The sequence below is a fragment of the Microcaecilia unicolor genome, chromosome 10 (genome assembly GCF_901765095.1).
Source record: "Microcaecilia unicolor chromosome 10, aMicUni1.1, whole genome shotgun sequence".
In the NCBI taxonomy this organism is placed as follows: domain Eukaryota; kingdom Metazoa; phylum Chordata; class Amphibia; order Gymnophiona; family Siphonopidae; genus Microcaecilia; species Microcaecilia unicolor.
This window is the reverse complement of record NC_044040.1, coordinates 37,615,471-37,632,023: the sequence shown is the minus strand read 5'-3', so window position 1 is coordinate 37,632,023 and position 16,553 is coordinate 37,615,471. Positions and strand designations below refer to the sequence as shown.

Sequence of the window (16,553 nt, the reverse complement as noted above, 5' to 3'; positions counted from 1 at the left end):
AGATCAGGGGTTCTCAACCCAGTCCTCGGGACACAACTAGCCAGTAAGGTTTTCCGGATAACCCAAATGAATATGCTAGATCTGCATAAAATGGCAGTAGTGCATGCAAATCTATGTGATGCATATTCATTGTGGATATCCTGAAAACCAGGCCAGCTAGGTGTGTCCTGAGGACTGGGTTGAGAACCCCTGCCTTATAGTAGAAAAGGCCAATTGGGCCCATTTGAGCTGTCCATTTGTACCTGCCACTGTGATGTCACAGGTTTTTCCTTGATCTGTGATCATTTCTCACCCTCCCTCCCTTCCCTCAACTCAGTACACTCCTTTGGTGTTAGTCTCATATACGCTTGTGTGATACCGCTTTTATAGATCTAACTATTGCCTCTGTAAGTCTGTTACAAGCAGCCACTATACTCTTAGTGAAAATGACAGACCAGTGACATAGCTACAGGTGAGCCTGGGTGGGAAGAGGCTCACCCATTCTTGCCTCAGGCCCAGTGGCGTAGCCAGACTGCCAATTTTGGGTGGGCCTGAACCCAAAGTGGGTGGGCACAAAATTTTCTCTCTACCCCCCTCCCCCAGGAAATATTTAGTCACACTTTTCAGTGAGCTTTCAGAGGCCAAAATCTCCTGCCTCAGGTCAGTATAATGCTGTTACGGTATCCTCTCCTGACCTAAGGAAGGAAGTATTGGTCTCTGAAACTTTATTAACACAGGTACCATATTACTTTATCCTAAATTAAAAATAAAATTATTTTCTTTACCTTTGTTGTATGGCCATTTACTTTTTCTCATTGTGTTGCTCCCAGTCTCTAGATTCTGCTTTCCTTCGTCTTTCTCTTGCCAGGGTTTCCTGTCCATTCATCACCTATGGCTTTTCATCTTTTCCTCACCCTTGTTCGCCACATGCCCCTTCCTCTTATTCTCCAGTCTTTCCCTACTCTGTCCTCTCCCTCTTTCCATCCAGCAGCTCCCCTCTTTCTCTCCCCATCCTTCGTGTCTCCCCTCTTTCTTTTGCATCCAGCGTCTCCTTTTTCTCCCTACCCTTCCATCCAGTGTCTTCCCTCTTTCTCTCCTTATCCTTCCACTCATCTACCCTCTCTCCTGATCCTTCCATCTAGTGTCTCTATCTTCCCTCTCCTTCTATCCAGTGTCTATCTCTCTACCCTTTTCTGTTCAGTCTCCTCCCTCTCTCCACATCCTTCTAGTTTCTCCCCTTTCTCTCTGCATCCTTTCATCCATCTCCCCTCTTTCTCTCCCTATCCTCCCATGTCCAGCAGCTCTCTTCCCTCTAGTCCCTTCTTCCTCTTCCTTCCTTGTCCAGCAGCTCTCCAGCCCCTTCCTCCTCTCCCTCCCATGTCCAGCAGCTCTCTCCCTTCCATCCAATCCCCTCCTCCTCTCCATCCCATGTCCAGCAGCTCTCTCCCTTCCCTCTAGTCCCTTCTTCCTCTTCCTCCCTTGTCCAGCAGCTCTCCAGTCCCTTCCTCCTCTCCCTCCCATGTCCAGTAGCTCTCTCCCTTCCCGCCAGTCCCTCCCATGTCCCAGCAGCTCTCCCTTCCCGTCAGTCCCTTCTTCCTCTCCCTCCCATGTCCCAGACGCTCTCTCCCTTCCCTCCAGTCCCTTCTTCCTCTCCCTCCCATGTCCCAGCAACTTCTCCCTTCCCTTCTTCCTCTCCCTCCCATGTCCCAGCAGCTTCTCCCTTCCCTCCAGTCCCTTCTTCCTCTCCCTCCCATGTCCCAGTAGCTCTCTCTTCCTTCCCTCAAGTCCCTTCTTCCTCTCCCTCCCATGTCCCAGCAGCTCTCCCTTCCCGTCAGTCCCTTCTTCCTCTCCCTCCCATGTCCCAGCAGCTTCTCCCTTCCCTTCTTCCTCTCCCTCCCATGTCCCAGCAGCTTCTCTCTTCCCTCAGTCCCTTCTCCCTCCCATGTCCCAGTAGCTCTCTCTTCCTTTCCTCCAGTCCCTTCTTCCTCTCCCTCCCATGTCCCAGTAGCTCTCTCTTCCTTTCCTCCAGTCCCTTCTTCCTCTCCCTCCCATGTCCCAGTAGCTCTCTCTTACTTCCCTCAAGTCCCTTCTTCCTCTCCCTCCCATGTCCCAGTAGTTCTCTCTTCCTTCCCTCAAGTCCCTTCCTCCTCTCCCTCCCATGTCCCAGCAGCTCAACCACTTTCCCCCCAGGCCCGCAAATCCACATCCTTCCCGCGCTGTCGCAGCCCTTTTGTCCCGCGGAGGCAGCGTTTCCTTCATGCCCTGTCTTCTCCCCAGGCTCCGCTGCATCGTCCCTGCAAGAGGAGTCGTTTTCCTTTTCGGCCGTCGCGCTGCGCTGCCATACACATAGGCAGCTTCGCACCTCCCCCGCCGCGTTCATCCGGCCCTAACAGGAAGTGCATCAGAGAGGGCCAGAATGGACGCGGCGGGGGAGAATTGAAGCTGCCTGTGTGTATGGAAGCGCAGCGCGACGGCCGAAAATGAAAACGATTCCTCTTGCAGGCCGGGACGATGCAGCGGAGCCTGGGGAGAAGACAGGGCAGGAAGGAAACGCTGAACGCTGCCTCCACGGGACAAAAGGGCAGCGACAGTGTGTGAAGAATGGGCGGGCCTGGAGGGAAAATGGGTGGGCCTGGCTACGCCCCTGCTCAGGCCCACCCAGTCTAGTGGCCCCCAAGACACCTTGTTGGTGGTGCCTCACTCCTCTCTGTCTCTCTCTCTGTTCTCCGCTAGAGTCATGGCATCTACCCATCTCTCACTCACCCTCCCGCACCCCCCCAGTCTACCTTCAAGCCGTCGCTTGCAGTAATTCCTGTAGGTAACCTGCGCTTGCCCTGCAGGCTTCCTTCTACCACGTCCCGCCCTCAATGACATCACTTCCTGTTTCTTCACTGGCGGGGATGCAGTAAAGGGAAGTCTGCAGAGCCAGCACAGGTTGCCTACAGGAATCGCTGCTAGCGACGACTTAGAGGTAGACCAGGGAGGAGGGGTATTCAGAGGGAGCAGTCAGGTTCCAGGTGGGGGGGGGGGGGGGGGAGCAAATGCTGGCCAGTGGATGAGAAAGATGACAATACTTGAGTAGGGGCAGAGGGGATGGATGGGAAGAAAGAGGGAGAGATGGGGCAGAGGGAAAGGTTAAAAAAACTGTATGTATGTGCAGGGGTGGGGGTGGGAAGGGTCCAAAATGGCAGGTCTGGCTACACTCCTGCCACAGACATAAAACGAGATAAAAGCGTTAGTGAATGAAGCCCTTTACATATGGTTAATAGTTTCACCCCATAGTAGATATCCTTTGAATTGCCTCCATCATATCAATGTCCTTTCTGAAATGTGGTTTCCAGATTTACACAGTTTTCAAGGTGGAATCTCAATAGAGACCTGTGGAAAAATAATATTTTGCTCATTGTACTAATAGTACTCTCTTTATGCTCCCAGAAATACTACTAACGTTCCCAACTGCTTTATTGCATTGACTGACTATCTTGAGGTCACCAGGTCTCTTTCTTCTTTGGTGAATGCTAGTTCTTCCCCTCCAAAATTGTATTTAGGTCTTGAATTTCTACATCCCAAATTACATTTTCTTATGAAAGTGCAGAATGCCAAACCTGAAAGCACTCTTAGAATTTGCTATCATGTGTTTAATAGCTAACATCAAAATAGTTTGTACATTATTTGGGGAATTATGCAAATTAGACAAACTAATACCTCTAATTAAAGAAAGCAGATTTCCTCAAGGACAGCAGGATATCAGTCCTTGCAAATTTGTGACTTCTTCCAACAAAACTCAAGCCAGAGAAATGTAAACAAAGCTTTAAGAGCTTCCTAGGGAAGTGCACTGCACATGTAGAAGACTACTCGAGTGAGTGTTCTTACACAGAGCCATCTGAGTACCACATCAAGCAATTTGTAGGAGCAGTGCCGGCCCTACCATTAGGCCACCTGAGGCGGGTGCCTCAGGCAGCAGTCTTTTGGAGCGGCATCCATCCCCACGCCCACCGCACTCTGGCATCACACTCCCCCCCCCCCCCCCCGCCCTTCATTCCCTGACTGTACCTTATTTTCTGGCTTTCCAAAAGTCAGGGCTGCAGCAGTTCCCATATGCTTCCCTGCCGCCAACCCCTTCTCTCTTATGGCCTGCCTCTCTGATGTATTTCCTGTTTCCTTGGAGGCAGGGCGGGCCACAGTAGAAAGAAGGGGCCGAGGCCGGCAGCAGGGTAGTGTATGAGAAATGCTGCCGCTCCGACTTTTAGAAAGCCAGAAAAGATGGTAAATTTGGGGAAGGAAGGGGGAGATGTTAGACTGGGGGGGGGGGGGGGGGTGCAGAGCCAAGCCAGGGAGGCAGAGCCGAACCAAGCCAGGGTGGCAGATATCCCCTTTTGTCAGATAGCAGACTGTCTTGGGCTGCCCCTGTGTAGAAGAAGCCAATTCATAGTAAAGGTGGGCAGGTTTCATGAGGATTTAGCATCTCCCTCTCGTTCCTTCCACCTTACCTCCCTCCTCCCCCCATCCCCATGAGGTCTGTCTTACCTCCCTTCCCCTAGGGCAGCGATGCTATAGCCAGCATGTTTATGTTTATTAGTACTTGATATACTGCTTTTGCTAACCAGTAGGACAAAGCTGTTCACAGAGTAAATACAAAAAATCATAAAAGCACGAAAAGGATTGCCAAAATAAAATAGAAAAGAACCGTTCCTACAAGCTTCTAAGGGTGGGGAGAGACAGGAGATAGTGCTCAAACGCATTGAACCAAATTCTATAAATGGTGCTGAAAAAAATAGTGCTAAGCGCTATTCTATAAACAGGCGTTGTTTATAGAATAACACTTTGCACCGGGATCCACACCTAACTTTTAGGTGTAAAGATTTACACCAACTGAAACCTGGTGTAAATCTTCACACCTAAATTAGGCGCGGATCAGGTGTATCCTGTAACAGTGCGTGCATGTTCTTGGAATGCCCTTGGTCCGCCCATGCCCATCCCATGGCCACGCCCTCTTTTCAGATTCGCATGTGAGAATTTATGCACGCACCTTTATAGAATAGTGCCTAGCAAGATGTGCAAGTAAATTCTAATTGTTGCAAATTAGCACAAATAATTATTATTGTCACTAATTTATTTGTTATTCAATTAAATTGGCCACATGCCCAAATTTCCACACGCAATTTTGAGCGCCATATATAGAATCCAGGGGATAGTGGCAAGCCGGCATGGGGTTTTATGCATCTGTGCATGCTCAAGGCCTGCCGGCTTCTGCTTCCTCCAAGCTTACTGTTTTGTGTTTTTGTGACAAACCTCTTCCATTTAAAACCAGAAAATCTTCTAGTGGAGTGTCCTAGAAACCAGAAGGATTTAAAGCCACATAGACACAACAACTAAAAGGAGTCAATATTCAAAGCAATTTAACCAGCCAGAAATGGCTCCTGGCCAATTAAATCACTTGCTTTTGGCTTACTGGTCACATTTAGAAGCACTTAACTGGATTGTACCACTAAAAAGTCCGGTTAGCGCCTAACGCAAAACCAGTTATTTTGCGGCGTTCTGGGACGCAGTGGACACTTAGCTGGTTAAGTGCCAATATTCAACTCCTAAATAGTTAACTGAATAAATAGGACCGCATAAAATTCAGTCTTATCTTTATCTAGTCTGCCATAGCAGGTTAGGGGCCCTGTTCACAAATGCGCACTAGCGTTTTTAGCACGGGCAAAAATTAGCTCGTGCTAACCCTATAGATGCCTACAATATTCCTGTGGGCGTCTACATGGTTAGTGCTCACTAAAAACACTAGCACACCTTTGTAAACAGGGTCATAAGTGCTAAATATCATGCTTAACTGGCTATGTTTTCGCCAGCTCTGTATAACTGAAAATTCCATTGGCAGTCAGCAAAACGCTGATCACCAGCTGAATATCGGGCTCAAAGAGTCTAACTAATACACAATTTGGTTTGAAAATAAAATTACAAATAATAATTTAAAAAACGTAGTGCGCATCTTTCAAGCATTGCGGGGCCCTCTTATCAAGCTGTTGTAAAAAGGGCCCTGCGGTAGCGGCCGTTTTTGCCGTGTACTGCAGCCACTTTTACCGCAGTGGCTAAAAGGCAGAAAAATAGACTGCTGTTACCGCGTGGCCATGTGAGGGGGAGCACTTACTGCCACCCAGTGAGGTGGCGGCAAGAGCTTCTGTGCTAACAGCGATAATCGGGTGATTACCGCTGGGTTACTGCTGCACTTGAAAATCGTGGCCGGTAGTTCCAAACTGGCCTTACCGCCGCTTAGTAAAAGGGCCCCTATATGCCCTTTTCAGACAGACATTTTGTGACCTGCTGTGAAAATGCATGAGTTGCTGTAAAATTGCTGCACTTTTAAAGTGCCAGCACTGTATTCTGTTTCTCTCACTTTTCAGAAGACACATTATGTCCAGTGTGTGTATTTCTATAAGTGTGCAATGCTTCTCCCAATGCATGGGATTGCCTCCAAAACTCCCCCTTTCTCATGCGGTTGGGATTAGCTTTGCACAGTTATTTTTTGCTTGCTTCAATTTAGAAATATGTGGCACTTAGCAGAAAGAGTCTGCTAATGGCAGCAACACATGTACAACAAAGCCAGCTGCGCAAGATAGTCTTTTGAAAACAGGGCTGTAAAAATAATCAGATAGAAACCATGGGGGTCTGTTTGCTAAGCTGTGCGTCATGGTCGACATGAGGGCTTAGTAAACCCCAGTGCATATTATATGATAAGATAATTTAAGATGTCCATTTTTAATTCTGGAGGAAGGACCGAAACAGTTAAAAAAAAAAAAAAAAAACAGAGTCTTTGTTATCTTTTATATACAAATTCAAGAACCTTAACTTTAATTAACTAATATTACCTTCTCAAGATTCTTTGTATTTTAACATTCCTAATCTTGAAAATAGTACTAATTGAGTTCCAGACCCGAAAAATAAATCTTTAAATATAAGAACAAGAGCTTAAAATAAGTAACTTTGTATTGACAAAATCACTTAAAGGATAATTTAATACGTTTATATTAAGAAATCTGTCTTCCGGGGGTATAGTCATGGGTAAGCCTGGTGGGCCATGGCCTACCAAATCAGCAGCAGCAAAGGCCAATGAGAGAAGAACTGGAGGCAGTGTCAATATCTGAACTGCCTAGTACCCACCACTGTTAAACACAGGCCCCACTAAAACACCACTGTTATACTAAAGGGGGGAAAAAACCCTCCAAAGATCTTCTTTCAGGGAAATATTTAAGTTAAGATTTTAAATATAATTTAAAATATTTTATAGTGTGACAGATAATTCTGAGTTCCAAAAATGTATTCATTCAGAGCCTGATATTTATGTATGTATAAGTATATTTATTTACCAAATCATCTTTCAGATCCAGGCTATTGCCAAAGTAGGCTGTAGGTCACAAGCTGATACACTATAATGTCATTGGTACTCTCTGGCCTTTCGTTTAGAAATATTAATTCAAACTTGAGCCATGTTTGGAACTGTAGCAGTTTTTTTTTTAAACTAATTTACTAATTTGAATGGCACTTTCTATCTACAATAGCTTAGTCCTGCCCTTTTAAAACTTCCCTAAATGACAGATGTCTGTCCATTATAATATCCTGAACTACAGGAATGGGTGACAGGAAATCAGATATCAGGGGTTTTAATTTTGTATCTCATTGTTTTCCCAGAAGCCACTGCTGCCACTTCTTTGCTGAAATTGTTTAAAAAGCCCCCCTTCCCCCTCTCACCACTATTATGGCCCCCCTCTTACAATAATGGTCTGATCTCCTTTTGCTCCTGCCCCATCACTTCTATTTATCAAGATGATGTAGGCCAACACCATTTTGTTGTACAGCAAAGATTATGGGTAGGTGATAAGAAAGAGGTATGAGAGGGGGGCTAGTGGAATTCCAGGGTGTTTTTAAAACAATTAAGTATGGCAATGATGACTTGAAGGGTGGGAGACAGATATAGGAAATGTATTTCATTTCAAAAGACAGCACATTCCTAGTATGAGTGACGAGGTCAACTTTGCTAAGCAGGCCTGTTCTTTTTCACAGGATCTAAAGGAGCATACAGACTCCAAGTGGATTGCTGCGTCATAACATTTTGTCTTTGGCAGTCTTTTTAAATTATAACCTTAATAACTATCTCATAGCAAATTCTCTATCCTATACAAAGGCAGTATAATTTTTAAATCATTTCTGTGGATAAAGTCGTATCTGCAGAAATGGGGATGTTAGAAAATTTCTTGTCCTAAATGTAAGTAGAAGTCCATTTGTAGATTCACTACATGCACACTTTTACACTCAGTCAGGTGAGACATTCTTGAGGGTAGGTCTGGTGCAGTGTTTGGAAACAGACACTTATTTTTGAATTTTCATTAAGCATACACATATTTTTCTTGGAACCACACACACACAAACATACATTTTTAAATGTAATTGTGTGCAGGTATACTTTCATTAGGCAATTTTTCAAAGTAAAAATACACACACAATTTTAAGCTGGAATTTAGTGCAAAGGTCAGGGGCTTAAAAAACCCCATAAACGTTTGGGGATTGATAATCAAAGCATTTTATCCAGACAGAAATGGCTCCTAGCTAGTAAAATTGCTTGTTCGGAATTATCCAATGATAATTCAGTGGCACTTAACCGCTTAGTGCCACTGAATATCACCACAGACCACTAATTCAAAGTTGGCTATTTTGTGGGCGGTTTGTAGGTGGAGTTGGCATTTTTGCGGTTAAGTGATGATATTCAGCACTTAACTGCCTAAATTCAGCAGTCAAATCAGACCACATAAAAGTCAGTGCTATCCTTATATGGCGTCGCTTATGTGATTAAGTACTGAAGCCGGTTATCTCTTATGCACTTAACTGCATAAGAGATAACCAACCGGCTGCATAAACCCAGATATTCAATGCCGATGCCTGGACATGGCCCAACATTGAATATCGAGGAATAATGCCCGTGGCGTCCAGAAAAACACTCACTGCTGTCGGCTGAATATCGACCTCTTTATCTCTCCACACAGTCTTAAAATTAGCCCCAAAGACACTAGGCATAGAAAGAGAGAATCATTTCTACATGTCAGGCATGCTTTCCAGAACTGGATAAACACTTTAGAAAGGAAGAATGAAAACTGATGGATGCATGCAAGAAAAGAAAAGTTGCTCCTCTATATGAGGACAATTTTAAAAGCAGTGGACTTAGGTAAAGTGGCCTATCTGAAAATTGTCTGCTAAATAGTTGAAAAGTACGTGTGGGGTACAACATGTAGACAGGAGAGTTTTCTGTGTCTTTATTTTTTCTTCTCTTCCTTCACCCAAAAAACAAGGAGATTCAAGGTCCACTAGGATCATGAACCCATACGAACAAATTTTACAACAAACTATGCACATGTTTTCTTTGAAAATTAAGTAAAAATTAAGTAGAAGGTCTGCAAGTCTGAAGCTACACATGGACCTTGCACCTAGACTAGAGAGTGAAATTGCCCACTACAGCCTGAACAGCTTGTTACTTTATACAACAAATATTTATTGTTTAGTCTTAACAGCTTCCTTAAAACTGACATGAACATCTGGCAAAGTGGACTCTTGGGGGCCCTGTTAACAAAGGCAGGCTAGCATTCTTAGCACTTGCTAACCGTGTAGATGCCCATAATATTCCTATGAGCGTCTACACAGTTAGCACACGCTAAAAACACTAGTGCTCCTTTGTAAACAGGGCCCCTGATCTTGAAACTTTATGGCTCAACATGTTGGTTAGTCTGTAAGGTGATACATTTTTGCTGCTCCTGGCTGTTATGAGTACCCTTCTGATAGTTTCCGCTATTGCTTTGTATTACCTATGGTAGCTATCATAAACAGCTTTGAATTCTTCATGCTTGTACCTGTATACTGCCTCTGTGTGCAATGGCATTTGCCATGCTTAATTTCTATGAAACACAGATTCAGGCCTGTAGCCCTGCTTTCAGCTCAGACAAACTAAGAGCATGAAGAGTGATACAAACATAGCAAAGCTGTGGACTCCCAGGTAAGTCTAAATGCAAGTAGCATTTTCACTGGGTACTGTGTCTTCTTTCCCCTTCTCAGAGGATGGGGTTAAAACCTAAACATATAAGAAAATAAATTCCTGAAAAAGAGCAGTTGGTATGAGATGAATAGCCCCATGGTTTCCTTCCTGATTAACCATTAAGCTGCACACTTCCCAACATTTTCCTTTTTAAACTTTCATGGCATGTATACAAGTACCTCAGTCAGAACGATGACGTTTCGAAAAGGACGCTATGAATTTCTGATCAAATCTTGTTTCAGTGGATGTAACTTAAGTGATATGCTTAATGGTTCATACCATGTTTCATCAGCCAGTGAGTGCTCTTGAAATGTGAAAGGAGTTAGTGCCCATAAATCCTAAAAAAACAATTGGAAAGGAACACAACCTGCACACTTGCATCACAAAGACATTATAAATGTCTTATAAACGTTGTAAGCACTTGTATGATCCCACAATTATAAGAAATTCTAAAGTTGTCCTTTGTTTCATTAACAAATGTACAGGAAGGTCCTAACTCCCCTCCCCTCCCCCCACCCCCTGCCTTTGTTCAGTTCACAGTTCTTGTACCTGTGTCACTTCTGGAGTCTGTTTCAATGTTCCTAGAGTTAACATTGCACTGTGAACATCATCACTAAGAACATGTCTCCCTATATCTATCTGAACATCTGTTATGATTATTGTCACATATTGAGAAGTTATTTTTAATGCATTTAATCTCAGTCTATGAATGAAAATATAATTGTTCTTCTTCCAGTTGTTGTTTTTATTTTAGTTTAGTTGTCTAAAATTGTACTTTGCAAAACTAACGTAAATTTAATTTTTTTTTAACAGTCATCCCTACCACTACATTGCGCACTCCAGGTAATTTAAGCATTCATTATATTATATAGTATATTAAGTTGCTCATTTTCAAAGGAAATAGACATCTTAAAATGCATTAAAAAAAAAAGTCCATCTGCTAAAAACATCCAAAATTAGATTGTGGGCATGTTTTGGGCAGAACTAGGGAGGGCCCAAAAGAAGGATGTCCAACAGGGATTTTCGAATGGGGCCACAGTAACATAGAGGGGCATTTTCAAAGCTGGAAACAAGGAGTGGCAAGCAGCAGCATTCTATTTACTTGGCTAGTAGGGATCAGAATCCCTGCTAGCAAAGTAAAAGAGAATTCAGGAGGGGACCCAAGCCCACATTTTTGGAACCAGTTGTTAAAGTAGCTATGGGGGTGGGGCCTACTTTATCAACCGACTCCCCAAATTCGCAAGCCCATACCACTACTTATACCATTACTGTATTGTTATGTACATTCAATATTTATCATTTTGTTTTAACAGTGTGCTGTGGACCATCAGGAGAACCGAAATTGGTATGTACTCTTAACATTTAGCAGGCTGTTTATATGTTAGTATAACGGTTGGATCTGATCTCTCTATATGCTCTTGTATCTTCAGCCTGGTGACACATGGACTGTAAGCGGATGCCAGCAATGTACCTGCACCTCAACGAGCACTGCGGAATGCCAGCCTATGCAGTGTGAAGGCAGCCTGAGTTGTACGAGCAGTGAGAGACCTGTCTATTACAAACCTGACGCACCCTGCTGTGGATATTGCGGTATATATAGAATTACATATTTGTAGTGACTCTTGTGATTTGAAACAGCTTGATCGTTGCTGTGTCATATCCTGTCTCATTAATGTATGTGTTTCTTTTTCTCTGTAACCCTGGTGCAGAATTGTGCTTATACCAGTACAACTGTACAAAATTATGAGTATCACTGATTTAATTTTATTTTTTTTTAACAGACCCAATCACATGTTATTATAACTACACCACTTATCAGGTACGTTCTGCATCTGTCTCCTAATATTTAATTCTAAAACAAGGGAAAAATAGAAGTGGCCGGAACGTTGTAAGCACTCACGTAAGGTGGCCCCTCCTAGATGACAATGATTTAGCTGACTCATTTGATTACCTGTACTTTCTCACATTTACCATCCTCAAAATTCTGGAATATGAAGTTTTCTAAAGCCAGTCAGTCCTTCATCATGCAATTCACTGACATTCTCTCGCTCCCTTTTCTCCATTTATGTTTTTCAGAGACTTTTTATACCACCCTTCAGACTGCATAACATTTATCATTATTTCCTATGTTGATGATTTCATATTATTCTGATACTCGATTTGTCAGTTTTTCCTCCCATTTAGGTACACCTTTCCTTGACTTCATAACTAACAGTTCATCTTCCCTTGCTTTCCCTACCTAGAAACTCACTTACTGTGTCCATTCCTTGTCTCTCGCCACTGACCAGAAGAAAACATTGTCTTTCCAAACCCCATGTCATATTCTCTGCACCCAAAAAACAGTGATGACTTTCCAGCTTAATACCAAACACATCTTATGCAAAATTCAGTGCAACTCTGTGCATTCCTAATAACCAGTTGTATGGTAGATTATTTATTTTGCAACCGACCAGATTGCTGTGTTACCAGCAGATGAAAATATGTTTTATTTTTAATTTAAATATTGCCTTATTTACAGAAAACATGAACAGAGCAATTAAAACAATAAACACAGGAAATATGTATTGGGTAAAATGGAAGTGGAAGGGGAAGAAGTGAGGAGGGTCAAGAGAAAAGGGAGACAGAACAGAGCCTTGCCTTTACTACTTCCCCAGAGAGAGAAAAGAAAAGGGTTTCTCCCCACGTATACCCTGGAGGAAAGGAGGAACAGGGGTGATATGATACAGACGTTCAAATATTTGAAAGGTATTAATCCGCAAACGAACCTTTTCCGGAGATGGGAAGGCGGTAGAACGAGAGGGCATGAAATGAGATTGAAGGGGGGCAGACTCAAGAAGAATGTCAGGAAGTATTTTTTCACGGAGAGGGTGGTGGATGCTTGGAATGCCCTCCCGCAGGAGGTGGTGGAGATGAAAATGGTAACGGAATTCAAACATGCGTGGGATAAACATAAAGGAATCATGTGCAGAAGGAAGGGATCCTCAGAAGCTTAGCCTAGAATGGGTGGCAGAGCTAGTGGTTGGGAGGCAGGGCTAGTGCTGGGCAGACTTATATGGTCTGTGCCGGGGCTGGTGGTTGGGCGGCGGGGATAGTGCTGGGCAGACTTATACGGTCTGTGCCAGAACCAGTGGTGGGAGGCAGGGATAGTGCTGGGCAGACTTATACGGTCTGTGCCAGAGCTGGTGGTGGGAGGCGGGGTTGGTGGTTGGGAGGCGGGGATAGGGCTGGACAGACTTATACGGTCTGTGCCCTGAAGAGGACAGTACAAATAAAAAAGTAGCACATATGAATTTATCTTCTTTGGCAGACTGGATGGACCGTGCAGGTCTTTTTCTGCCATCATCTACTATGTTATGTTACTATATGATTCAGACATTTAAATACTTGAAAGGTATTAATATAGAAACAGATATTTTCCAGAGAAGGGAAAATGGTAAAACTAGAGAACATGAACTGAGGTTGTGGGGTGGTAGACTTAGGAGTAATGTCAAAAAATTCTTTCACGGAGAGGGTGGTTGATGCTTGGAATTCCCTCCCGAGGAATGTGGTGGAGAAAAAAAACTGTGGCGGAATTCAAAATGGCATGGGATGAACACAGAGGATCTCTAATTAGAAAATGAATGGTATAAAAAAAACTAAACTTGAAGGGTTGCATATGTGTTTGCATATCAAGTGGTGCTTAGATGGCAACTTTGGCTGTATCAACTAAGGGCACTGTTTACTAAGCCATCCTGTAGGAGCGCTAACGATAGAGACACCAATTATATTCCTATGGGTGTCTCTACCATTAGAGGATGCTAATTTTTTGCGCGCTAAAAAGTTAGCGCACCTACTGCACAGCTTAGTAAACAGGCCCCTAAGGCTGGGGCTGGGCTGTTTTGTATAGCCTGAGTGCCTCATTTAGCAATCTGGTTTAGGATGGGCTGGAGAGAGCTTTGACGGAAGCTCCAATAATTTGGAAAGTGAGCACAGTGCCAGGCAGACTTTTATGGTCTGTGTCCCGCAAATGACAAGACAGATTCGGATAGGCTTTGACGGCAAATCCAGTAATTCGAACATAAGGACAGAGCCGGCCGGACTTCTAAAGTCTGTATCACAGAAACAACAAAAAAAAAGGCCATGATCAATCACCCTCTTTTCCGTAAAGCTCTGAAAACTTATTTTTACCAAACAGCCTTTGATACGTAACATTGTATTTTAGTAGGAAGACCACACAGGCGCTTAGGGTGCTTAACACTATACAAGGTGTTAATCGTTAGATAATTATGTATGACTATTGGAATGAGTGCCTATGTTTTTATCTTCAGTATGGAAGCTTTGTCTGTTCTGTCCTATCATACAATGGATTTCCTAGTTCTAAACTAATTTGTGTGTTATTGTACCATTTTTGACTTGTAAACCGTTCTGGCTTACTATGCAATAAACGACAGTATAGTAAACAAATCAACGATAATATCACGTTCATTGTTGATTTAATCTAGAATTGAGAATGAATGTGACTGTTGGGAAGACTGGATGGACCATTCAGGTCTTTATCTGCCGTCACTTACTATGTTATTAACTGGCCAAACATTTATTGTAAGGCATATTCCCCTCCTATTCTATGCCCGCTTCTGCGTTAGGTAGTTAAATGGAAGTTAATGTGTGCTCTTGATGTGCTATGTTAACTGTTAGCATAGGCCTCTGTGCAATTCGCACAGCATAGCAAATACAGCCCTAAGTTTCTTTCTAAATTCAATTTGCCTGATTTAATTTTTGTTGAACAAAGTGCTACGGTGATATTTTCTGTCTAATGCAAATTTTTGAACTTGAATTCCAAAACACCCTTTGATGAAAATGTTTTAATTCTCATATCTCATATAGATTGGTGACGTTGTTACTGATCCAGACAATCCATGTGTTACCCATACCTGTACTGCAGGAGGTATGCAAACAACCGTCCAAACTTGCAACAAACAGAACTTCTGCGTACAGGTGAGTAAATGTAAATTTGTTTTTTATTGGATCAGTTTTAATATAATTATTTTAATGATGTTATTTGATATGTTTTAATTTACATTTTATTGTTGATGGGTGTCAAACAGCCCTAAGTTCAGGAAGGTGGTATGTGAGATAAATAAATAAATAGAGCTTATCTAATATTGTAGTGCCATCTAATGGAAATAATTGCAAATTATGAAAGTTCTAATACATAAGGCAAAAGCATGCTTTCATATCGTTTACACTTCACATATTTGTTACCACTACCTATGGCTGTGTCATGACACACGACTTCTTTGCAGCTTTGCAGGGATTTGCCATAGCTTTCTAGTTGGTACCACTATGACATAAAAGAGTGCCCACTAGAACGACAATTGTCACAGTATTATTTTATATTTTATTGTATAATATGTGAAGGCACCCTTTAGGTACTGTTATATCAGATAATCACTAAATAGCAATTACTCTGAACTCGTTTGGTAAAAGGAATGATCAGTACCTGATATGTGTAGCCCTTAGGTTATTGTCAGACTGGCCAGCAATGAAAGGAATAATGCCAGAGTGTAAATATATATTATTTATAGGTATGAATATATATTATTTACTATATTAAAAAATGATTAGCAATTGCAAAGCAATACAACAATTAAAATGCTGTACACATTACCAAAAATATATTGATTATTACACCAATAGATATATGAAAATATGTATGTAACTATATATAACTACACAACTATAATATATCCTGAGAAAAGATTACCAACAGCAACAGAATTAGGCTACTGACCTCAAGTCCTGATAGAAACAATCAGTTACAGGCAAAAACTAAAGCTAACTAAGGGGCCCTTTTACTAAGGCAAGCAGATGCCTACACACACATCCAATGTGCATCAAATTGGCACTACCGCCTGGCTACTGTAATTCCATTTTTGGCACGTGCCCAAAACACATAGTAGAAAATATTTTCTACCACGGGGCCCTTACCCAGCGGTAATCAGCAGTTAATCCTTTCTGCTAAGTCAATGGGTGGCATTAAGGTCTCAGGCCGAAAATGGACACGCCCTGGTTTTCATTTTGCCGCATGTCCATTTTCCAGCACAGTAAAAAAAATCCCCTTTTTTCCAGGCGTGCTCAGGAAATGGACCAATGCAGGCCACTTTTGGGCGCGCCTTAGTAAAAGGGCCCCTAAAACCTGAGCCATAAGAGGGAAAGTTCTGAATCTCACCCTTGCAGTCTGTAGGTCCCAGACTCCAGGTGATGTAAAGAATCGGCTTCTTCTTCAGACTCCAGCAGAGTGCACCTGCAAGTCCATGTAGATCAGGAATATAATCCAAGGTCCCTGCTCTGTGCAGCTGGTTTCACAGTCTTTGGGGAAGCCACAAAGTTGCTTCTAAACTGTACTTTGTGCAGTGTTCATCACAGAGTTCAGTTCACATGTGGTTGAGGCAAATTAGTCTCTAGCTACTCTGAGAAAGATCCGTACACCATGCAATCTTCTTTTCCTCTCCCTCTTTCT

The 16,553-nt window shown here is 42.9% G+C and overlaps 1 protein-coding gene across 1 annotated transcript in view; it reads left to right on the top strand.

Moving 5' to 3' along the window:
- The window catches only part of LOC115479047 (mucin-2-like), a 245,734-nt gene that overhangs the window by 215,253 nt on the left and 13,928 nt on the right, over positions 1 to 16,553 (top strand). Inside the window, exons 179-183 of the mRNA XM_030216763.1 lie at positions 10,868 to 10,897; positions 11,368 to 11,399; positions 11,485 to 11,644; positions 11,836 to 11,873; positions 14,918 to 15,028. Of these exons, the coding sequence (XP_030072623.1) occupies positions 10,868 to 10,897; positions 11,368 to 11,399; positions 11,485 to 11,644; positions 11,836 to 11,873; positions 14,918 to 15,028 (371 nt within the window). The remainder of the gene's footprint in view (positions 1 to 10,867; positions 10,898 to 11,367; positions 11,400 to 11,484; positions 11,645 to 11,835; positions 11,874 to 14,917; positions 15,029 to 16,553) is intronic.